The 25,381-nt window shown below is 39.7% G+C and overlaps 1 protein-coding gene across 1 annotated transcript; it reads right to left on the minus strand.

The window, feature by feature from the left end:
- Positions 1 to 711: 711 nt before the first annotated feature.
- Positions 712 to 24,950, minus strand: scp2a (sterol carrier protein 2a). Its single transcript, XM_088598660.1, has 16 exons — positions 24,796 to 24,950; positions 23,455 to 23,512; positions 23,020 to 23,091; positions 22,407 to 22,538; positions 21,087 to 21,151; positions 20,142 to 20,268; positions 19,527 to 19,590; positions 19,082 to 19,168; positions 17,815 to 17,965; positions 16,245 to 16,392; positions 15,305 to 15,412; positions 10,521 to 10,674; positions 7,730 to 7,829; positions 5,084 to 5,213; positions 3,822 to 3,901; positions 712 to 1,880 (listed from the first exon to the last, which is right to left on the minus strand). The coding sequence occupies exons 1-16, from the start codon at positions 24,919 to 24,921 to the stop codon at positions 1,785 to 1,787; spliced, it is 1,698 nt and encodes a 565-aa protein (XP_088454786.1). The 5' UTR covers positions 24,922 to 24,950; the 3' UTR covers positions 712 to 1,784.
- Between the last annotated feature and the right edge of the window lie 431 nt (positions 24,951 to 25,381).

Raw genomic sequence — 25,381 nt, forward strand, 5'->3', positions numbered from 1 at the left:
TATAGCACAATGAAAAATCTACAGTAAAACATTGTTATTAAGATATATAGTGTGTAGATACACTGTTCCTAAGAGGATGTATCAGAAGTAGCAAAGATGCCACAGTCTAAAATAATTTCTACAGTACTGTGTAAAGACATTGTGACAGTAGCTGTGAAAGAATGAATAGGAATCACTATACTGTAGTACCATCATTAGAGTTTCTAAACAGCTGGAATTTGGTTGTATATTTCAACATCTTAAAGAAAACATTTTATTTTAACAAAAATGCTGAGTATACCTAAGCTGTTAGGGTTATATTATATACATTTCCCGTTACACAATACCTTTCACCACAATTGCCTTATAACTGCAGCTTATGGCTCCGTATGGCTACAAGCCATTCATTTGTATAGGAATCCCAACCTTTACAAGGTGAAGCATCACATGATGGACAGATAAGATACAGCCCAGCAGGTCTGATAAAATCTCCTGTTAGATGGTCTGCATTGGGTCTGTCCAAGAAAACGATGAATGCAGCCACTGTTGTAGTGGCTACAGCTGCCAGGGTATCAGCAACAATCTTAAGCAGGAAAAGGCCACTCTTGAAAACAAAACTCCAAGATGTCTTTGGGACTTTAGGTCCTTTTAAACATTTCAGATATAGAAAGCATCACCTAAGAGACAAAGGAGGTGTTTGTTCTGTTTTTGTGTTAATGCAATAATTCAAAATTTTATTCTGGGACTTAAAACAGTACTTTAATATCTTTAGTCACAAGCTTAATTGGTTTGCATGAATTTCACATTATCTTTCCATCAGGATTTTCAGAATCAGCTAAATGGATTAACAGAGACTTTCTCCAATTATTTGTCCATCAGGTTCCAGAAGGAGTTAACCGTACAAGTACAGAACAGAGTGACTGACTGACAGCTGTGCAGCTCACAACATTTTCAGGAAAAACTTCATGAACATGATGTACTACAGATGTAACAAGACTGATTAAGTGACCCCTTACATCACACACAGCTTTCTCATTACTCTATACAATACACAAAGACTTTGCATTCACTTTATCAAGTACAACCTCTGTGAAGAGGATAACACTACCAGTAAGTAAGCTGCCAGTGCTGATATTTTGGCAAGGGGATGTCTGAAACATTTGTGGCTGTAGCTGAAGAGTCAATTAATTTCAAAATTCACAATTATTTAAACACATGATCAGGTCAATAGCATTAAGCTTAAGGGTCACTCTTTGATTTAAGCCTGTGTTACAGAGGTCTACTACCTTATTATTTACATGATTAATGATGATATAAACAGTTCTAGAAATTATTTCATACCCACAGGGTTAGAAGCATGATTTATGCTATAGTCAGGATTAGGTTTTTCTTACTAACATCAATTTTATCTACAGTAGAAGTTGGTTATCACAATCGTCATAATACTTTATAAACAGATTTCATTTATAAAGTTCTTAAAAATTCCATTTGCATTTCCTAAAGTGTTAGTAGTTTCAGACCTGTACATAATCATACAGTATTGTAAAAAGATATCTAAACTTAAGATGATTTTACTATTACAAAGTCCCAGGGCAATTCTATATTGCTAGTTTCTCACCGAGTTAGAACAGGGGGAAAAGACATTGGGAAGATGCTCATCTGGCAATTGTCCCCTCATCCATCAGCCTACCCCTCTCCTCTTTCACACTACAGAACAGATATACAGTGTGGCAAAGACCCCTCCTTGCACAGAGACTATCCTGGGGAGACCAGGAGGGAAAGAAACAGGACTCTGAAGGATTCCATTACAGCTTTGCTTTTCCAGGTTGGAGCTGCAGATTCTGAAGTTTCATGGCCATACCCATGTTCCCCGTTATCTTCAGCTTTCCTTGGAAGAAGGCCTGTACAGAGAGCAAAAGAGGAAGACAATGATTGTTATACAGAGCCTGTCAGGCATCCCATGATCTATGTAACCGATTCTGTTTTCTTTTAAGGAATCAAATCCAGTTGTATCCACCTGTAATGGGTTACTGCACTTAACACCTAAAATAGTCATTAGGATTAGTGGATTCAGCAATTAGTGATAAAATTGACCACAATTCACAGCTCCACCTCACAGGCAGTAATGTGTGTTCTGTTTCTGGATAAAATCTTTTCATCACCACAACAAATGACATTAAATATAAGCATCACAAAAATGTGAAAGAAAAGCATATAAACTCCAGACAGCAAGTAGGCATGATTAAAGGGTTAAGGTTACCCAATGGCCAGATTAAGCAGAGACCAGAAATTGGGACATCAACATCAATGACAACAGCTTGCCGAAAAGCCCTAGGTCTTCAACATCACAACAGCAGCTTTTGAACGTTATCTTTGCATGAATGATTGAAAGGTGAAACAAGATTAACAGAGCAGACCTCATTTTCAAAACCTACAGTTCATCCGGTCTGGAGAGTTTCTCAGAAATAAAAATATGCATGTAAACATAGTTTTGCAGATGTTATTTTTTTCAATAAAAATGATAATAACTTTTTTTGTTTCCATACAGCCATTGCTGTGCATAAGGACTGCCTTTCTGAAAAGCCAGCAAAAAAGCAACATTTGTTTTAAGAGGTAATGCAGCTTGTCTATATTCTAAAAAAAATCACCGCAAGACCCAGGGAGGATGAGATGTGATAATAATGACTACGTTTCTAATCAGACATTGGCAAGAGCAAACAGGAAATGTCACGAATCTGAGAAACACTGGGCATCTTTCAATACCAAGAGACCTTGGCCAGTGGGAAGTTAATTGTATCTATGAACCATGCTGTAAAACTACATCACTTCGTAGCAAGTTACTGCAAAGAGCTTCAGCTAGGATGGACGGCACACTAGCCCCCAGAGACGAGGTAAACAAGATGCTGGCTATATAGCTTCCAGTCAGCATTAATCTAAAAGGCAACAGGAGGTACCCCAATATATCTTTTAATCAGAGTCTGAGAATAAGCTCTGACAGTCTCTAGAACAGCCTATATTCCCAATAAAACACAACTAGAAAATCACTTATTGAAAGAAAACAAAAATAAAATAATAAAAAACTATTTATTAATACTTTAGGTTAAAAAGAAAAACTTGTTTTTAAACGGTGCTGAGCTAAACAGCTTAACAGACAACACCCAAGCAAGCTGCTGGTATGTTAAAGAAAAGAACAGAACAGGATATGCTGGAATTCTGTCAGTGTGCCAGTAGCACATTCTGCAGGTCCAGGGGGACCTCCCTGACTGAGAAGTGTGTTTCCTGCCTGCCCCTGTGTCAAAGACAGGTGTGTACCCTTGACAAGGTGCAAGGGGGGTTCTGGCAGCAGCACAAAGGGTGCTAAGCCAAGAGCTGTGAACACCGGGCCATGAAGGACAGGTCTGCTGCAAGTTCTTCTGTGCTGGTTTCAACACCGCTAGTTCACACAGACAGCTCCCAGACCACAACACCGTCTCATTGGCTCATTATCAGAAGGGAGAACTGAACAAGTGTAACTAACTAATTAGTATGGGGATGAAGTATGAACATAATGTAAATCAGGGAGCACTAGTGCTTGGATTCCCAGTTAACTCTAGATCAGCACTACAAATGCAAAGGTGCATTCAATCCACTCCACTGCAGTATTGGCCCACTGCAATCAGCACCTTGACTGCTATACTGATCCCACTCCTTAAAAATAGGGAGCTACTTGCTACAAATCATTCAATGGCATGGATTGGAAGTGCCACCACTTAAGCCCTGCTCTAGACCACCCAATTCTGCACTGTCCCGCACCTGATCCACAAAAAACCCATGAATAACATTTGTGAGTATTCATAACTTACAGTCTGAGGGTTCATCTTCCCAGTCATCAATGACAGCAAATCACTGTCAGACATTGTGATGGTACAGTCTGCTTTCTTAGCTGTGGAAAAAGAGAATAAAAATGTACATAACATTGAAGTCTGGCAAATGCCTGTTGCATCTGCTATGGTGTGTGCCAAACCACATGGTTGCAAAGACTAAGAGTGGCAGGCTTTCACCAGATCCCATGAGATCTCATCCCCATCTGAAAACAGACACAGCAGGCTTTGATTGATTCTTCTGATATAAATTCTCACACGCATTCCAGCTCCTACAGCTGAAACAAGGGGAAGTCAGGCACAGCCAACATCTTGACTACACAGTTTTAATTAGGACCAAGGGAGACAGCCTCTAGCGATGTTTTATTAACCGGGAGCTTTCCTTAACAAAACAAAATAAATTTAAAATATAGCCATAAAACTTGGAAGAACTTGTAATAGGACTTGTCTTCATTTCACATTTAAGAAAAATTAAGATATTGAACTGTTTAAAACTCCCATAAATTCTCTTATCTTTATCCTTTAAATGGGCCATTTAGTGGCACAAAAATAAAAATATTTTAATTATCTAAAGTAACTTCAGCACCTTACAAACAGCTGGAACCAAGTGGTACTGTTTATGCTGAAAGAGTTCAATGAGAAAAACAATTAAATTAAATTTTCATTTTTAAGAGCAGCATACATATGAATGAAGAAGGCCTGAAACAAGTTATTGGCAAAAGATGTATGTATAAATTTAAAATAAACTGTTTAAACCACAACCTGTCTCTACAGGTTGGTAGCGTAACAACCAACGAGGAGCAAGATGGCTCACTTCACCTCGATCAATAGCCAAACCTGTTTCTTGCACAATAAAAAGGTCACTTTTAATAATAATAATTGCTTACACTTATATAGCACTTATCTGAAGAAGAGGTACAGCTTAATCACCAGGCGGTTGATAAATATAGCTTTGTAGTTTGTTGCCATTTAATAATTGCTTACACTTATATACTGCAGCTCTTTTCTAGACACTCCACTCAAAGCACTTTACAGGTAAGGGGGACTCTCCTCCACCACCACCAATGTGTAGCCCCACATGGATGATGCGACGGCAGCCATACTGTGCCAGAACGCTCACCACATGGTTTTTCTGCCATTGTTTCATTTAGGAGTAATTCCCTAGTGCTGTACTTTCCTTTCCTGACAGGAACGTGTGGTAAGGCAGGAGGAGGGGCCTGTGGACAGAAACATGAGCCCCAGACCTGCGTCAGTGTCCACGGAGCCTTTGCCATTCTTCACATCCACGATCCAGGTGGCCTCCTTGCCTGCAGGCCCATCCCTCACCTTGAATGCGAACACCCCCCCGATCTTCTTCACAAACTGCTCTCCTTCCTGCAGCGTGAGAGGACAACATCGTGAAGGAACCACACCATATCCCAGTTCTTATCTACAATAAAACCACCCCTCTATTGCATTTCACACATACAAACACTGTGCATTTAAACCAGGATCAGAAACATTCCAACACAAGAGAGAGCCAAAGCACTAAATTTATAACAAAAAGAATTAATGTGAATTAATTTCTGTCCATTCAGGTTGACTTTACTGTAGCAGAAATCTTTTAACTGTGAAAAACACATAGGAAAATGCTTCATTAAAACACAAAGTAAAACATCAGGCTTTCATTAATTATCATTATTATTAAGCTAACACTTTCATCCTGAGTGAATCTGAGTAAAGTACCTTCCTCAAGGGTACAATAGCACAAACCCTCTAGTGTCCTAACTACTACTCCACACTTCTGCTCTAGTGCATAATGCTCAGATTTTCTCATACCCTTGAAATCCATATATTTACTATGACACTACTTACTTTGATGTACAGTGATATTAACTATATACCGTATACTGTATACTTCCTGTATACTTTTAATAACTTCTTAATTTCTAATGAGAGAGTATGACTCCTCCTCCATACCTAAGCCCTCAGAAGCTTTCCTGCAACTCCAAGTTAGCAAAACTTAAGGCTTCAGCTTTTGGCAATAATATTTTGGCAGTACTTTGAAAGCTATCTGCCGCCTCATTTTCACCAAAAACATTGGCACCAGAGGATGTAAAACAACTTCAAAACAGAAAAGGTCCATTTATATCCTTTAAAGTCTAAATAAGGTAAGACCATACTGAGGAGTGCCATAATACCTCTAACAGGCCTTTTTGTCAACTGTTATTATCTCAATATGCTTAGCTTTAATAAGCTGTTAGGATTGTTTTCCTTTGACTGAGGAGACCCAATATAGAACAATGAGAGAGAACAATGCAGCTAGAACAGAAAGATTAACAAAAATAATAAGGGAAAATGACAGGAAAGCCCCAGATGCTCAAGGGGTTTTTTAATAATACACTATAAAACAGATACACATTGCTGGAACAAGATCAATCAGTTCAGTCTTCCACGTCAAAACAAATTGTATAATGTAGTTTCCGTACCGACAGCATTACACACTTAACAGAAAATAACATCAAGCATTGTGAATCTGGTGAATGTAATTGTTAACCAGGAATATATACAAAGAGTAGAAGACCAGACATTTTGAATGCCCTTCATAAGATTAAAATAAGACTCCCCACAGATACTGCGCATTTAAATCAGTTCTGCAGAATTTGTAGCAATTTGTCACAAGTTTCAACTACCATATATGAAACTACAATGTAAAAAGCACAAAACACAATAAATAAAATTAATACTTCAGAAGGTTTGTGATGCTAACGCAACAATTCCCATATGACGTGCACTTTATTTCATTGAAACGTTACAAGTGAAGGTGCCTTGTGCAACTAAGTTCTCATCTGTGAGAGCCTGACAGATACTGCTTTTCCTACATTACTGGAGGTCAGTGGTGCTCTGCTGAGAAATTAACCTCTCCTTCCTGGATTAACGTTCTGGTTCTACAGAGACTGGCAAATCAGGTTGACAGGCATGGTATAAAAAGCTTTTTTTTTTCATTTCATTCCCCAGTTTCTGTTGCAACATCTTCAGCAGACATATTTATACAAAATCACATGAAGAGTAGGGAAGACTGTTTTACTGAGTATGTAGTATTGTTAAAAAGTTAAAAATCTTTATGGTGCACACAATTGTCTGAGACCATCAATAAACATGTTTATGTGTTCAAAAATTGATTCCAAGACAGATAATGAATTCACAAATTAAATACTTTGTAAAACAATTTACATTTTACTTCGTCTACATGCCCAGTGGAAGTTTCAAAGGGACATATTAAAAATAAAAATTGACTTTTGCTCTGAATATAATTTTTATCAATACATTTACTACTGTACATTTAAAAAAGAATCAATAAAAATATATAATAGACAATTTAGAATTAAAGAAATTATAAATAATTGGTAATCAGGCACTGTAGAAATTGCACTATAAGCATGGATGGAATATTATCAAGAATTACGGCTCTAAAATCATATATTTCCATTGGAAAACAACAGAAGTGTGGAAAGCACATCACCAGCACAGACTGTACATCCTGAAGCAGCAGGAGAGGGCACTGGTTGAATATGCCTCATGAGGCACTTAAGAACCTTACAGGACCAGTCTCTCCCAATACTACATGATAGGGTATGAATCATGTAGACGTTTATATTTATATACATACAGTATTGCAAGCCATAGGTTTCTGAGTACTAGAAAATATTGAATGCATTCCTGGATTTTCATGCTAAATTAAATTTTAGTTACAGTTCTTTGAGAAAATGAATAGATTTACAGTGTAACATATTAAGAGAGGAACCATTCCTTAACTGTGGAGCTTTCCAATGCTGAATGTAATATGGACTGCCCTGAATCTCTGTTTGCCTTCCATTTCTTCTAAAAAAAAGGGAGATTTGAGTCTTTACCTCTTCCAGTTTCTTCTCAATCTCCTTGAAAACAGCATAAGCCTTGAACCCCTCCAGCCCACCTGCCGCACTGGTGTGCACTGCCTGGATCCTCTGCGCTCTGGAATACCATGTGCAAATTAGACTTATGGTCTATAATTATTAGAACTATACTTACAAAGGGCTGTAATCAAGTGCAGATCATTCAGCCCATCTATCTCATATCTATCTAAATATATAAGGATCCTTACATATATTTTGTAAGCCTGACAATCAACCTTGCATAAAAGTTCAAAATAACTAAGCAACAAAGGAAATACTGATAAGGTGACCATCCTTAACAAAGCTTTAGTGCAATGCATTGAGAGTTGTGATGCGAGAAGGCCTTAAGAGCAAATATCAGAAGACCTCTTTGAAGACACCTCTAGAGGTGGCCAGCTTGTTTATAGATGGACAACCGTCTGCTCGGGTCAATTTTAGAAAACATTTTTTTCCCCTGGGACTGGTAATGTTTTGTGTGAAACAGACCAAGCATTGGTTTCTGTAGAGAAAACACGTCAAGGTTAGGAGCTGAGCTATTAAGGGCTAATACAGCTTATTTCCAACATCAAAAACATGCAAGTGACAGATGTAATTTTCGTCCCTTTATATAAAATTATGATCCATATCAAACACTTGTCACTGACCATAAAAACTAATTATCTGCAGTTAAAACTGTAAAACAACACAATTAACAAGTAATGTATTTCAATATGTATTTTCATGTTCCTTTGTACTGCAATTTGTAGAGGAAACAAGATACTGGTACTTGAAGAATTTTACTGAGTACGATTTTCAATATTGAATATGTGATAAATAGCTCAGAATACATCTTCTGTCACAAGTTGTTTAAAAGTCTTGTAAGTGCAGAAAGATTTTATTTGCACTGCCTGACTCTGAAGCTCAGTACTGAAGCTCACACGAAATAAAAGTGGAGTTTCAGAACCTAAGGATTCCCTATGGGAAAAGCAACAGCAGCAGTTCCACAGTGAATTCCACACATGCCACGCAGTCACACTTACACTAATGGGAAGTGACAAGGCAAAGGGTGGAGACAAAAGCGTACAAGACAAGAAAGACAAATACAGACAGAATAAACTCCTGGATTAAGGATTTCATTAACCTTTTGCTGGACAGATGTCAGCTCAGATGTAGTGCAGGGATCCATTTTAAAATCAAATCAAGAGATGTTATGTTAAAATTGTATAATGGTACCATTTGTACCAATTGTGGTACAAAACAGGCTTTTGCTCTTATCTGGAATTATTAGCAGCAATCAGATGCATTCTGCGAAATAAAGTAATGCCCAACACTGACAGGTGAATTACAAAGCAGACATACACAAAATCCAGGACTGAGTAGACATGTAGTAAATGAAATTTAATTTTGATAAAAGCAAAGTGATTCGCACAGGACGTAGAAACATACAGCAGACACTGCATAGATGATCCAGAGCTGAAAGACATTAGGCATAAAAGGGAACCAGATTATATACAGTAGATTCTTCTATGTCCTCCAATTTGGGAAAGCAATAACAAAGCCAAAATATTGCTTGGGTATACTGCAATTACAAGTCTGGAATTTAAATAATGTGAAGATATGCTCAGCCTTTATAATGCCTTTTGTAAAATGATAGTGTTCCATTTTGATTGTAACATAAAATGTATATTACAAGCCTTAGAAAGAGCTGAAATAAGCGCAGACAAAAATATTCTCTACAATCCACTACATTTCACAAAAACATAAAGCTGAATGATAAGAACTGGTTCCTTCTCCTGCTTGTAAATGTTTGTAAATCTTGCATGCTTTTGTTTGACTTAATTTAATGGCAGCAATAACTCTCCAATAAATTTGTTTCTGGAGGCACAAATGTGATAGAAATTTAACATTTAGTACACACTGTGTTTGCTAGTTAGTTTAAGTTTGAAGGTATGGTATTTGGCTTGCTGCACGCAACTTGGAAGAGCAGCCTTTTTTCAAAGAAAATATAAACACAAACCAAACTCTGCTGAGTGTTTCTATGCATTGATGTGGATTGCAAATTACTTTGTAATTTTGTAATTACTTTTGTACACACAAGACAAAAGTAATTACAAGTAAATTTTACTTTTACAAGTAAAAGCTAATTTGGGCAGAGCAGCGGCTCTGTGGCTAAGGATCTGCGCCTGTGGCTGGTAGGTTGCCGGTTCAAATCCCGCAGCCGGCAGAGGAATCCTACTCTGTTGGGCCCCTGAGCAAGGCCCTTAACCCCAACTGCTCCAGGGGAGCTATACAATGGCTGACCCTGCGCTCTGACCCCATGCTCTCTCCCTATTTTTTTGTCTGTGTGTCTCATGGAGAGCAAGCTGGGGTATGGGAAAAGACAAATTGTATAGGGTTAATAAAGTGATGTTGTTGTTGTTGTTATTATTATTATGGTTTATTATGGTTTTCATTTGCATATTTTTGTTACAGGACAGTCCAGTTGACATGCTGGTTTCACATAAGAATATCATACATGAAAATTATACTTATAATAAACAGTATGCAACAGTCTTTATTAAATGTAATGAAAACATTGCACTTGTCTCACTACACGAAGAAACAGTATATTAAAATTCACGGTAATCTTATGTAACTTTAGACTTCAAAACAATGAACTCATTATGTCACCCCTTCTTGAACACTGCTTCTCTAAGCCGATGACAGTGAGACTACTTACTTTGCATAAGGAGATGAATCGCATAATGATTTATTTTTGTCAGTTAGTCAAACCAATACTTTAGTACCTCACCTTGTAACCTGAGGAAAACCCATTCTGTACAGAGTTACTACCACAGCTCCACCGATACCGATGTTGTGCTGCAACGCAACCTTTGCACCCGGAACTTGCCTCTTCCCAGCTTCCCCTCTGAGCTGCCAACAGAGCTCAGCACACTGTGCCAGACCTGCAAATCGAGCACAGAGAAAACAGCGTGAATAGTTAGCGACGCACAATTTATAACGAGAACGTACTGTATGGGTGAAATCACAAACTTTAAACTCGCCTTTCAATCCAGCCAGCCGCGCAGCTTTGTATATGTATACACACTTAGCCCACCCTCCCTTTTTGTTGAAAAATAATGCATAAAGAGAATTTTATTTTTAAAGCATTTAAAAAAAACGTCATTCTATATGTATAAATAAGCCGTATAACATGAGCCAGAACACACGTGCAAACTACATGGAAGTGTATTTAAAACTAAGAACAAGACAATTCTTTACACAAAGAGCTGAAGGGGTGTTGGACACCCTACCCATAACAGTCATTTCTACAAGAAAAATGACATGGTGAAAGCCTTCAAAGTGAGGACAGGTTTAATCGCAACTACCCGAAAATCAACTTACCTAACCATGCCAATGCTATTACCGACAAGACCTTTACCCAGCAATATGAGTTGCAGCTGCACATTTCTTTTCTTAAAATATATTATAATACACTTCTATTTCTGAGTTATTTTCAGAAAACCAAAATAACGTTTTTATTATTTTATATGTACTTATAGATATATGTCCACTGATTCTTGAGATAAGGTTAACAACACATTTTTAAAATAAGGGAAATTGATGGGAAAAAAATAATGAAAAAGAATGAAAACATTTAAATGCTATTTTTTAGTATTTAAGTGTCATAAACAAATACAAGAGTGTCATCATCATTTGTCATCCACTCATCCATTTTCTGACTGCTTCATGCTATACAGAGTTGTAGGGGAGCCAGAACCTACTGGACACAAGGCAGGATCCAGCCTGGATGGGATGCCAGTCCATCGTGGGGCACGCACTCACACCAGGAACAATGTTCGCAAAAGCTCATTAGCCTACCAGGATGTCTTTGGTCAGTGGAAGGACACTGAAGAACCGAGAGGAAACCCACATGGACACGGGAAGAACATGCAAACTCCACATAGATAGCAACCCAGGGCTCAAGCAATGCTAACTACTGCACCATCATGCCACCAAACTTAAAAATTCCTAACATCCATTTATGTAATAATACTCAATACAAGTTATCTATTCCAAGGCTTTGTGCTCTACTGTCTGAGAGGCAATACAAATATAAATTGGAATAATAGCTCTGGTGATGAAAAGGTATGATGGATTTTCTGAAATGAAATACCTCTGCATCAATTTTATGTGATGTTCCACTTACCTCACTTGGTTAAAGTGAATTATGATGTAATTGTGGTCTCTGCCTTCATGCAACATTTTTCTGAGTCTCTGTGATGAATTTAATTCACACTACAACCCCCTGGACTGTTCAACCATGTAATAAAACTGTTCTGTTCTTTTTGTCACAGGAACAGCCTGAGTGGATGTGTTTTTTGTTTTTTGAATGGCAGCATGATAGTCACTGTGGTGTTGCTAAAAAAAAGTCAAGAGTAAGATCAGAGTCACTGTAGTTTGCTTAGATATGCTTAGAATTACTGCACACTGTTATATTTAACAATAGCCTTTTAAAATGTAACAGTCTATAGTCAATAGCACTCTCTCTCACCTCCTGGACATTTTCCAGACCAGAAGAGCAGAACACAGATCACGAATTCTAGCCAGATAGACAGCCCCGCAGGGAGCAGCACCAAGACATTTGCAGGAGCACTGGTTTCAGATTATTAAACAAAACACACGTATATCAGTAATCACTAGCAAACACTTAATAATACTGATTAACCATATGCATGGCTGAAACCAACAAAGTCAGAGATCTCGGATTCTTGAACTTCTCGATATTTCTGTGAGTGGATGTCAAGGTCCAGTTCAGCAAACTAGATGTTGATTAAAATATTAGCCAACATCCAGTTTCACTAAGCAGCTGCAGAATGTGAACAACCTTTACATTCCCTGCCGTATTCTCATGCCCATTGAAACAACTTCCTAAAAAACAATATATAATCTTCAATTATGACAAAAGCAAAATATAAAAAATAAATACAGAAAACTAAATCTAACTGCTGTGACTCATATTATCATCCATTTTTCATGCAAAATGTCTATTAACACGTATTTCACCTGACTGATCTTCTTCCTTGTTTAATTGTTTTTGCACTTGTTCCTTCATTTAAAAAATATCCCCACTTCAAGCACTTTGTATCCAACTTCAGAATGTAGTTTAAACTTTAAACACTCTCTCATTAACTTGCTTTCAATTGTCTGTTCCCTAAATATGCATTATAATATTTTAATAGGTGATCAACACAGTACGAACAGACATGGGAAAAAACTATCAGTCTTTCCCGTACAAAGTGCTTTTTCTTCTCCAGAAATGGAAGAAGAAAATGTCGGCTACACTTCAGGCAATACACCTGAATGAGAGCAGTGGTACAGGGCTTTAGCCCACTACAAATCTCAATGAACTTTCTAGGATGGAAACAAATTAGAAATGCATTAAAACGCCAACTGAAATAAATTAGCATGTGATCAAGAATTCAGCGACAACAAAAACCAGAAGAAACAGTGGTACCCCTGGATGAGGGGTTGGAACTACTGCTCTATGATCATAAAAAATGCGGCCACTTTCATTCTAGCGAGACCTACTATTGCCACTTGCATTACATTTCCTCATCACACAAGCAATAAAAGATAAGTGATGACTCTCATCCGGAAGCAGCTGCAATGTGAATGTGTTTTTCTGAGACAGTAATAAATGTCTAGGACAGGAAATCAGTAGAGACCGATCTCAGCCTCATAGTGCCTGATGATTGTAATGTTTGTAGAGCATTAGACATCGTATATAAAACTTAAGTCACTTTTAACAAGCACAGGTGTAATAATAAATTTAACAAGTGTATTGGGAGCTAAAGATCAAACACCACATTATCTGTTTACGTGGCCCATCTTCACAGAGCTCTCAGCAGGGTAAATTTGCGGAAACTTTACAACATCCTGTCTCCAAATGACAAAGTGAGCAACAACGCAAACGGACAGCGAAGGATGAAATTTCTAGAGATGCTCAAGTGAGAAGAAAACACTGAAATAACAAAACAGATGGGGGGGAAGAAAGGACAGACCCAAAGAGTGTGTGTTTTTTTATGAAGGAAGGCTTTTGGCAGATGAATCGGTTTTAATGCCAGGAACTGGACTCAGAGCAACATTAGAAAATCTCAGAAAACATTAGAGAATCTCATCAGTCTAATGGAGCTGGTGAACTATCACCTTCTTATCTCCCCCCCACAACACACCATCCTGCACGTTTTTTTTCACCACAGCTCAGCGGCTGCTGCTGGCCGAGGCGCAGGGGATAGGTTTGGGGGGGGAGGGGGGGAGAGAACGAGTGTCACACAGGATTACTGCGTCTCACCCTGCAGAATTAAAACCGCCTGGCCCAGGAAAAGGCTGCCAGGGCCACAGCACAGGGCAGCCAGGAGGCTAAAAGTGAGGACGGAGAGCTGGCTCTATAGCGCACACCAGTTAAATTTGTCACAACATGGATTCCAGTCCCCACAGCCCCCTGTTTAGTGTCAGGTTGTGTCCCCTTGTCTCTTGTGTTTTACTGAAGCAATTTTATTGGGCTGGCACTTTTATCCAAAGCAACTTACACTTGTACCCATCTATACACCTGAGTTGTTACTTGAACAGTCCAAGTGAGGTCTTTTGTTCAAGGGCACGACAGCAGTGTCTCTCCTGGAATTTGAACCCTAACCACTGCTCCACACTGCTTCCCTTACAAGCATGGTGTTCTGTCTGTTCTTCTGAGTAACCTCTCATATTGTCATAAATATTTCTTCTGCCAAAGCATTTTTTAAAATAATTTAAGAAACAAAATATGCAAAAAAAAGTTCAGTGCCTGCATGCTGTTTAACCTGGTTCATTGGAGATTATCTTGGGAAATGACAATGACCTGTCATATATGGCAATCAATATGTACTTTTATAGATTTCCTATAAGCATCATCTCAGAAAAGCATATTCATATGTTAGTCCGCCTAAACAGTTGAAATTGACAGAATAATTTTATGCAGATTATTGATTCCATCTGTTTCTTTAACTTCGACAGTCTCTGGAGAAAAAAAAAAACTTTTATTCTTGAAAATTGAATGACCTTTATTTAAATAGCAGAAGGTCTGGGCCCTGCACTGACATAATTCGACGATTTCCAACCAGTTGAGAAAAGGCATTAAGCGAACAGCTTGCTACGGAAACTCTTTCCACCGGCTCCATCCTGCAATTTGCTAGAGCAATACTGCCCTCTGCTGGTCATGTTACAGACGCAGCTGTTACTTTGTGCAGAGAATACAAGATCTTAGAAGTTATAAGCGGTCGGTATAAATCTCAGATATCATAAAGGCTAGATATTTCTACTGCTTCATCAGAACTATGAATTGGCCTTTAAAGAACTTCAACAACTGATTTTTGTAAGTCTGGAGAGTACTTGTCAATCCCAAACAAAAGGTTACATTTAGTTACTTCCAGTGGGCACGACAGCTTTGATATTGTTCCAGTCATTTTTTAAAAGACGCCAAGAAATGTGCTGTGATGTGGGGTCTGACAAGCCTAGGGCTTCACACAGCAGGCAAAAGGAGAAAAAGGCAGCATGGTTTACCTGTGGCCCCTAAAGGGTGTCCCTTTGAGATGAGGCCTCCACTGGGATTAACTACCCACTTTCCCCCATAGGTGTTGTCTCCTCTGTCAATCAGCTCTCCAGCCTTCCCTGTAGGCACACACAGCTTCGCAATTACACAGTGCACTGAGTCAGAAATCTAGCATCCCCTGGATAATGGCGAACCAAGGCCAAATAATTCCAACCATAACTTGGAATCTGGGACTTTGTTCACATTTTGCTATGGACTCGACTCTTGCTCCAGCAGCTGTAAAGTCAGAATTTGTACTACACTCAACGGCCAGTTAGGCCAATGATACCTTTATGACAGCAATGACAGACCTCTGGCGGGCTGAAGACTTTCTAATATAACAACTACAGGGTGTTCTATACTATTTCAAATCTTTTTTCTGTTTAAATGAGAAAAACAACAGCACCCTGCTCCTTCGGTTTGACTTGCTTTTACAGGACGGCCATAACAAATACTGAAAATAAACATTTACTGAAAGTAAAGGCTCAACACAGACACTAGTGGACATGAAACCAATGGAAACTGAAGAATTTGTGCTGAGTGTGTTCTCTTGCATCACAGATTCTGTCACCACAAAATGTCTGGTTTTTGATTTGCCACCTGTAAAGATCAAACTTCAGTGCAGGTTTTAGTGAAACGTAACAGCGATAGTATCTGGTGTTTGCTAAATGTCATGGTCATGTCATGGTCAGCTTTATCAATTCCCTATTTGTTTTCCCTTATGTGTATGTTTGCATAAATGTTGCATTAATCAACATTTCAATTTCAACACCCTAGTAAGGAGCTGAGCATGCATATTTGAAAATGATTATGTTCTGGACCTATGAAGTTTTATGCAATGAGTCAAAGACTATTCGAAACAACCCTCCTGGTGTGATCTCTGCCCACCCCCTGCCCACTGGTCAGACTCACCTTCTGGACACAGCCCCAGGGCTTCATAGGTGATCAGCTCATTGGCAGAGAAGCAGTCGTGCAGCTCAATGACATCGACGTCTTCGGGCCGCAAGCTGGCCGCTTGGAAGCATCGCCTCGCTGCCTCCTTGGTCATGTCATACCCCACCTGGGCACACAACGCAGCGCTCGTTCACTCTGGCATGGCCAACCACCCTGCCGAGCCCACGGGACCCTAACACTGATACATGAGACACGCCAGCCAGGTCTTCATGGGCTGACCTCCCGCTTCATTAAGTAAGAAACTACTTCATAAAGTGCCAGCAGCCATATCACCCTGCAACTCACTACTGGCAACCCACTGAAGCTCAACAGGTGTGAGCCTGGTCAGTACCTGGATGGGAGACCTCCTGGGAAAAACTAAGGTTGCTGCTGGAAGAGATAAGATAAGATCACTTTATTGGCCATGTACAATTTCTTGTATTAGGAATTTGTCTTTTCGCATACCCCAACTTGTTCTCCATGAGACACACAGACACACGGACAGGGAGAGAAGCTTTGGGTCAGAGCGCAGGGTCAGCCATTTATAAGGCATCCCTTGAGCAGTTGGGGTTAAGGGCCTTGCTCAGGGGCCCAACAGAGTAGGATTCCTCTGCCAGCCGCGGGACTTGAACCGGCAATCTTCCAGCCACTGGCGCAGATCCTTAGCCACAGAGCCAGAGGTGTTAGTAGGGCCAGCAGGGGGTGCTCATCCTGTGGTCTATGTGGGTCCTAATGCCCCCGTACAGTGATGGGGATACTATACTGTAAAAAGGCGCCATGCTTTGGATGAGACGTAAAACCGAGGTCTTGACTCTCTGTGATCATTAAAAATCCCAGGGTGTTTTGACAAATTTCCCATTGGCCCTTACCAATCATGGCCTCCTAATAATCCCCATCTATGAATTGGCTTCATCACTGTTTTCCTCCCCACTGATAGCTGGTGTGTGGTGAGCGTTCTGGTGCACTATGGCTGCCATCTCATCATGCATCATGTGGTGCTGCACATTGGTGGAGGTGGAGGGGAGTCCCCATTACCTGTAAAGCCCTTTGGGTGGAGTGCCTTATTATAATTATTATGCAGGTCTGAAATGGTTAGAAGAAAGCTCAAGATGTTGGCAATGCTGAAGAGAAAGCTTAAAGTCAGTACTGGGAGGCTATGAAAGCAGAGCTCTGAACACAGAGGTACAGAGAGCACTCCTGTCTCAACCTCTGTAGCAGTCTCTGGAGTTGACAATTCTGGGATATATTCCTTTACCACTACATTACATTTAAAATGCTTTTCTTTCATATTAAGAGCTTAGAACAAGTTACAAATGACAGGAGACCAGTCTTGCTCATTTGGTTGTGAGCAGCTAAGTGATCCAAGGATCTTTTCCAAAACATTCAGGCAAGAAGGCCACAAAAAAGTTAGAAAATGCCATATAAATCCATCAAGACTCTAATTTGTACTGTACGGGGAGTTTGAAGTGTAGCAGATTTATAATGATGGAAAAACATTTTTACGATTGTGGCCCTCTTGCTTGGCTGCAGTCTGTCTCCCGCCTCTCACCATTTTCATGCAGCTGTTGTCCTGAAAGGTGCTGGCAAAGTCAGTCACCAGCTCCTGAGACAAGATCTCCACCGCCTTTTGCTCCAGGCCATGTCTCCTCACAAAGTCTTCACTGGCCAGCACTGCAGCTCCCGCGCCGTCAGAGGTGGGGCTGAAGATAAAAGAGACGGTCTCATGTCACTTTCCAGTCACTCGGTCCCAGGATATCCACAGCCTCAATCCGCTCCAGCACGACATATTTTAAAGGAGCTGCCAAGAGAAATGCACTTACATACACTGCAGACTTACAGTGTAGCCTTTGTGTAGCCACATACCACAAACTATTAATATAAACACATGAAGGGTGTAAGTGGAGATTTGAAACAATGCTGATAAGTGACATGTGAAGCACAGCAGGTCTTCAAGTTGCCTTTAAACCATCAGTCAGTTATATTATGAGGTACGGACTTGGCCATTACTGGCTTAACTTGACCAGGATGAGAAAGGAAGTTAGGTCCTTTTTTTTAGGTCATAAAGGCCCATGGGGGAATGAGGGGCAAGGGCCACCATTTTTTCTTGACCATCAGACAGTGGAGGTGGAGGTGATATGGTCAGCACCACGCTCCCACCGGCCTATTACCCCCAGAAGGATTAACCCCAGTACTCATTTGGAAAGCAGGCTGAGTGGACCTGGGAGCGGTCTGGAAGGAATTAGAGCAAGCTACATCACTTGCCCCTACCTGGGGTTGAAGCCGGGACCTTCCAGTCAGGAGCTAGACGCCCTTGCCGTCTGAGCAACCACAGCTCCAACCAGCATGAGAAGGCTTTCAATTATTCTCGATTCACTTGTCCTCAAAAGCCACAGGTGATTCTTGATTGCATCCCATGTGTGATCTAAGCTTTTTAACCAGAGCTACTTAATCCTTTAGCTTTGTTTTTTTTTTCAATTTTACGATATAGGAGCTTAAAAAGAGGCAAAATTCTAGAGCTCCTCCACTGGACTCAGCTATCACTCATTTACTATGCTATCTGAATGCAAACTGTAAGCAAAAAGTGTATGCACTGCAACCTGAACCCAACAAACATCTAGATCTTACAATAACAGCAAATATTTTCAATCTATCACATAGCACAGAAAGAAAAGAAAAGTTTGATTTGTAAGAACTGGTCATGCTGAATAGCTGTTTTGTATTTGACAATCTATGGGTTTTTTTTCCCATGTCTCTTTTATTAGTATCTTTCTGTGCTCTCTGTCCACAACCCCCTCTCCCAGGACTCATTTTCTTACCAGCACTGCAGCAGAGTAAGGAATCTAAAGACCTTCCGAGACTTCAGCACTTGATCCAGAGTGTATTCTTCTTGGAACTGAGAGTACCTAACGCACACAGATGTACAAAAAGGTCTAATACTGGATTGACTGTTAGTATGTTTTCAGTGCACAAACACAGTAAATGGGTAGCTCTTGCACAAGGTTACAATGCCAGAGGTATAATGAGAATCATTGCTAAGCAGACATACTGTACAACCAGCTTTACAGCATATAGAAAAACTATGCAAACTTAGATTGCAGTAATCACGATGGACATCTAAGTGTAATCAGTACAGGACCATATATCACATGGATTATGCTGTGTGTATACAGTAAATAACAACACAAAATTTGCAAGTTTACAGCAATTATAAAATCTGCTTGGATACTAATGGAACATCAAATGGAAAGGCCTTCTTCTTACGGGTTGTTGATGGAATGTTTGTGGTTCTTCCAAGCGATTTTGGCAAAATGCTCGGGCTTGGTGCCTGTAATTCAACATGAGAGAATTAACAATTGTATTTTAATTGTCCTGATTATCATATTGGACTGTCTAGTTACATATAGATTTACAGTGGTCAGAACAAATATGCAATCTTAGATACAGTAGCAGTAATCATGGTGGGAATAATGACAAGTTGCAGCTTTTTTAAGTTAAAACAATCATATTTGTTCACAGTTCAATCCTTTATTCTCAAGGACTATGTTAGGCTCCAATCAGGTTAGATTTCTATTCTAGTGTGCCTGCATAATAACAAAGGTAACATATTTCAAACATTCATACTAGAAAACATCACTAGCAAATTTTTATCAAAAAACCCTCAATCACACAATAAGTTGCACATAAATTAATTATTAGATACTTGGCATTATATTTAAAAGGTGTGGGGTAAATCTAAATTAAATAACATGAAGACAAGAAACATTTTTTTTTCATTACTGCTGAACCAATCATGAAATTGTCACTCTAGTAGTACTATGCTTCCTTCATTTTAAACCCCCAAATCTCCACCAAACCTGCACACCCCTGCTGTCCTACCATATTTCTCCATGTGCTCCTGACCAGCATTGCCAAACATTTGGGGGGCGGCGGGGGCAGCTGCCAGGCCGTACCGATTGATCATCACCTCAATGTGCTTGTCAATAGGGTTGGTCCGGTCCATGTACTGCAAGACGTTCAGAATTAACACCTTCAGAGTCCATTTCCAGCAGGGCTCCAATACTTTAACTTACAACGAATCTTCAAAGCATAAAATTTGGAATCGTTCATAAATCCCAAAGGATTTCTCTTCTCCAGGTAGTAGACTGGTTAAGGTGTTTTTTAGGATGATTTATTCTGTTTCCTTTTTGATTTGTCTACTTTATTCTGGGTCTTCCCTACAATATGTCCAACATTAGCCTGCAATATCTTGATGATTTAGCCTGCTCTGTTCCTCCTAGCTTAAATAAACTCTCTTAGCTCCTGTTCCAACTATACTAGAGCTCAGTCACCCCTGTCACTGACTGCTTAGTCTCCCTGTGAACATCCTGGTCGACAAACTCCAAAGCTTTTCTCCTGCTTTTCTAGAGCTCTCTCCTAACTCAGCACACCTGGACTCAGTAATGGTGTTACCACATGCAGTAGGAGATTTTCCTCTTATTTGTGGAAATGCCAATATCATCTTGGTTAGTCTGACAAATCCCAGCATCTCTCAACCATTTTCCCCACTTACTGTGCCATTTTGTCATAGATGACAATGATAATGACAATTAGAAAACTGTCATATGTATCACACAAGTAAAAATGATCACGATCTTGAAGAAAGAACCAAGACCAGATAAAATGACTTGAAAAACAAAATAATGTCAAACTTTAGTATAACACATGGAGTACACCAATAAAAACTTTGTACCAAAAAAGAACAAAACCCCTTTCGAAAAATCCCTATAACATCACATTGTTTGGTGGTAAAAATAAAAATCAATGAAGAAAAATGTGTAGTACCTTGGACGACAGGGAGCCTCTCTCCATCTTCTCAAATCCCAGAGCAAGGACACAGTCAGCCAAGCCTGTCCATAAACAGTTGACAGAAAAGAAAAAAGGACAGAACTCTCAGGGGGAAAACAATCTCCACTTCCGAGTACTGAAGATGAATGGGTCAGAATTTAAAAGCTATCAAGGTACAGGAGTAATACTTGAGGTAAATCTATTCTGCTCAGTCTAAAAAGGAAATATGTAAGGAAAAAAATAGGTCATAAAGTAATGGGACACAAACTGCAGAAAGTAGAAAATATGACGAAGAAGGGCTCTCTAAAGACACTTGCTCACAACGCGGGTTGAGTTCTGTGCTCGCGGGTTCAAGCCTGGCTCTTGTCACTAGCTGACTATGACAGCACATCTGGCTGAGCACCACAAGGGTAGGCTTGAGGAGTCGGGACTCCTGCAACTTCCCAGCTTCCTGACAGAACTATTGCTTCATTAGAAACTAACTAATACCTGGGGGAGATTATTTTGACAAATTTAACAAGATATTAGAATGTAAGTTAAAGGTGGCCTGAAATGAAAACCAGACATTCCTGGAAAAATTGATTAATGACCTCTTTTTAAATTGATAATTTTGCTACTGCAATTAATCTGAATTGCACTGTTTCAAGGTCTTTTGCTCCATTGTTAACTTACACGTAACTTTTTGTGTACTGTTCTGGTTTGTTCTTTGTATATTCTGGACTGTGAGCAACTATTCTTAGTGCAATTCTCACTGACTGTACTGATTGTATTGTATTGTTGTATTATTGTATCATTTAGTAACACTGTGCTGTGTTGACTATGCTGAGCTGCTGTTGCACTGCAATTTCCCTCACGAGATCAATAAAGTACAAAGCACCTACAAATTCTTAACAGAACTTGGTTAATTCACTGCAGCTGTTTCAAAGACAACTCAACCAACTTTCACCTTCCAGGTTTCAACTGGACATATTATTACCCAGTAGAATCATCTACAACACTAAAACTTTTAAAAGACTTCTGAGCCACTCCAAGTGAAAACAAGTTTTCAGAGGCTTATGTACAAGTCAGGTTACATTTCTCAGGGTAGATAAGGGGATGGAGCACATATTCAGTAATTTTCCAGCTGCTCGGACCTTGGTTCTCTGACTACTGTTTTGATTTCCAACAACACTTGATCCTGCCATCTGGCATCTTATAACACTCTTTTATTCTATGCCACACAAGTCATTCATTTGTACCACAAGGTCCAGTTTACCCCTCTGACTGCTCTACCTTCCTGAAACCCTTCAAGAGTGCTTGTGTGGCACCCATGCTTACCTCCCTGCACCAGCTGGCGTGCCAGGAACAGCGCGGTGGACCCTGTGGAGCAGTTGTTGTTGACATTGACAATGGGGATGCCCGACAGCCCCAAACCGTGGTAGATGGCACGCTGTCCACAGGTGGAGTCCCCTTTCAAAACAACACGTGGCACTGATTGGTAATTGGGCATGCACAAGACTGAAGCACTGGACAAGGACTCCAAGACTCCAGTTCCATTTAGAGTCAAGGTAAAGCCTCCTTCCATCCAGTATCAGAAAACCTCTTACTCCATGTAAGAGTCACAGCAACCAGATGCCTGTCCCAGAAGCAGAGGGCATAAGGCAGGACTATACCCTGCACGGAACACCAGTCATCTATCAATGCAAATCTACTCAAAAAAGGTCATATTTATGAAATAACCACCACAAGGCAGAGGCCTGCAGATCAGAACATGTGAAAATATTACACAGTGGGAGCCTGTTACTTCATTCCTTACACATTTCCATGAGTCCACTGCCCAATAAAAAAAGACCTGCTCCTTCTCTCCATAAAACACAGATGAGGTAAAGAAGGCTTTCTCTCTTCTTTAAAGCTATGGTGATGGAGTAGTACAGAACACAGAATCACTCACCATACACATAGCCAACACAAGCCTGCTCCACAGCAGAATAAGAGATCCCAGCATCGGCAAGGGCTTTCTGACCTGCAACAAACAGTTTTCCTTATCAACTTCTCCTTTGGCAAAACTCATATGATGTGCTGTACTCGCATAGCGAATCCTTAAATATACTGAATGCCCTGTTCAAGACAGATAAAATGTGATCACTGGCCCACACATAGACTTTGTCAAACTAATACTGTGCAGGACACAATGCTGTCTACTGTATTTAACCTTTAATAGGAAGCTGCATGTGTGACCATTTGTTGGATCCCTGGAGCAAAAAGGACATCTGTGCATTATTAGTCTCTGTGTTGTATAGTCATCCTATTTGCATGAAAACTTACATGCCCACATACTTATCTCCAAGTGAACTCCCTGTCCACTTCCTATAAAAAAAACACTTACCCGCTTCTTTTGCCATGTCAGGGTAATCAAACTCCTCTCTTGCCCCTGGCTTCTCAAACTGCAAAGAGAAATTGTCACAACAAAGACCTCTGTCTTGTCACTTGTCAAGATGCAATGCGTGATTTCCACGCAGAGTTCGGGTAAATCTCATTTTCCAAATCAGACTCCTCTTTGGAAATCAATTGCCACCTACAATTCAATTTCAGGAATTCCAGTTGCATCTGTAAGGAAGCCACATGCAGTGTTCACAACTTCTCCATGTGCTTGACAGGACAGAGGCTCTCAGTGAATCCTGTGCTATAAGGTGAACTGGATTTGTAAAAAAATGATTATAAATCAAGTGTAAGTGAAACTGAACAGGGATTGGGAAGCCACCTTAAGAACTACTCTGAAATATAAATAAATTGATCTTGTCATCGTTATTTTTATTTTTTAACCTGTATTGCTTATAATGGCTATAGAGTCTGTTTCTTGTGCTCCACATGGACTCATATGCAGACTAGTGTGTTTACAAGTCCAAGAGCACAGTTAAAGTTGATTTTTAACAGAATGAGACAGCAGACTAGTACAAAAGGACAAGTCAAACAAGAATACTGTGCTACACAGCGTGATTTATCACTGTGGTGTATCTTCAGAAAAAAATGACTAACCCAGCTCTCTGTACAGAGGTGAACTAGAGTCATGCAACACCTTACCACTATCAGATGAACTTTGTGTACTTGAACTTTACATTAGGATTAAAATTTCAAAGGCTTCACCTATTTCAGGTAGAACACCTTGCAGACAGTAATGTGCTTAATAAAGATCAAAGTCTTCTACCATGCTTTAATTTTGACTTTTTAAGATTTTTTTAATAAAGAGGACAGATCTGTACTGTTGTAAAAATTCAGCTCTTCTTCACTTTATCCAAGCACAGATGAGCAGACATAAAAATATTTTATGTCGATTTACTGACAAGAATAAACTAAAGATGAGAAGCACTTAAACGGTACAGTAGTGCATTGCGGGGCTAAAACTGAATTAAGAGGGAAGAGACTTAATACCAATAGAGTGTGGACCAACTAGTGAATTTAACAGAATATTTTATACGTTTTATGAGATGTACATAACACTGACCGAGATATTAAAATATAATACAGAGTAAGAAATGCTCATCGTCAAAAGTAAAACAGCTCTGCATCTAGCCATTAAAATGTCAAAACAGGAATGAACTTTGACACAGTAATTTCACAAGACCGTATGGCAAGGGCTTTTAACCACTCTAGACACACGTACAAACCTGTCCTACATAAAACTAATTTCTATTCGAACTTTAAATTGCGGTCCGGGTATTTACTATACCTTGGACATACCCACTCCTACAACAAACACTCTGCGTTTCTGAGGAGCCATCTTTCCACAGCCTACGAACACCAGCTTTCCACGGCAGACAGTGCACAGCCAAGGCCAGTTCGCAGAGTCTAGCATGCACTGCCCTCTAACACCAGCCGTCACAGACTCTTAAAGAGACAGGACACTGCTCAAGCAAGATACACTTGAATCCTTTTATTTTGAATTAACCCAGTAGCGCGTTTTCCGTTAAACTGATAAATTGGTATTAAACTCCAAACATCTCATAGTGAATAAGATGTTCTCTGATTTTCATAGCATGCTGTATGCTTCTTACGTATACCACAATAGGACGTTTAGCAACGCCTACAGAGATGCAGAGTAGATGAATACAGATTAGGATTGGGATGCAGCGAACGCCTCTTAATTTTGAAATGCAAAAGGAAATGTATGACCGGGTGTCATAGCTCAATCGGTTTCATAACTATAACTATTGTTATCTGAGTTGTTTTATTTAGCAGTGGATTTTAACAACGCGTGGAAAAATTGTTAATAGTAGGGTAGGGGAAATCGTTGGGGAAAGACAAGTTGTAGCGGG

The sequence above is a fragment of the Lepisosteus platostomus genome, chromosome 11, assembly GCF_059453375.1.
Source record: "Lepisosteus platostomus isolate fLepPlt1 chromosome 11, fLepPlt1.hap1, whole genome shotgun sequence".
In the NCBI taxonomy this organism is placed as follows: Eukaryota; Metazoa; Chordata; class Actinopteri; order Semionotiformes; family Lepisosteidae; genus Lepisosteus; species Lepisosteus platostomus.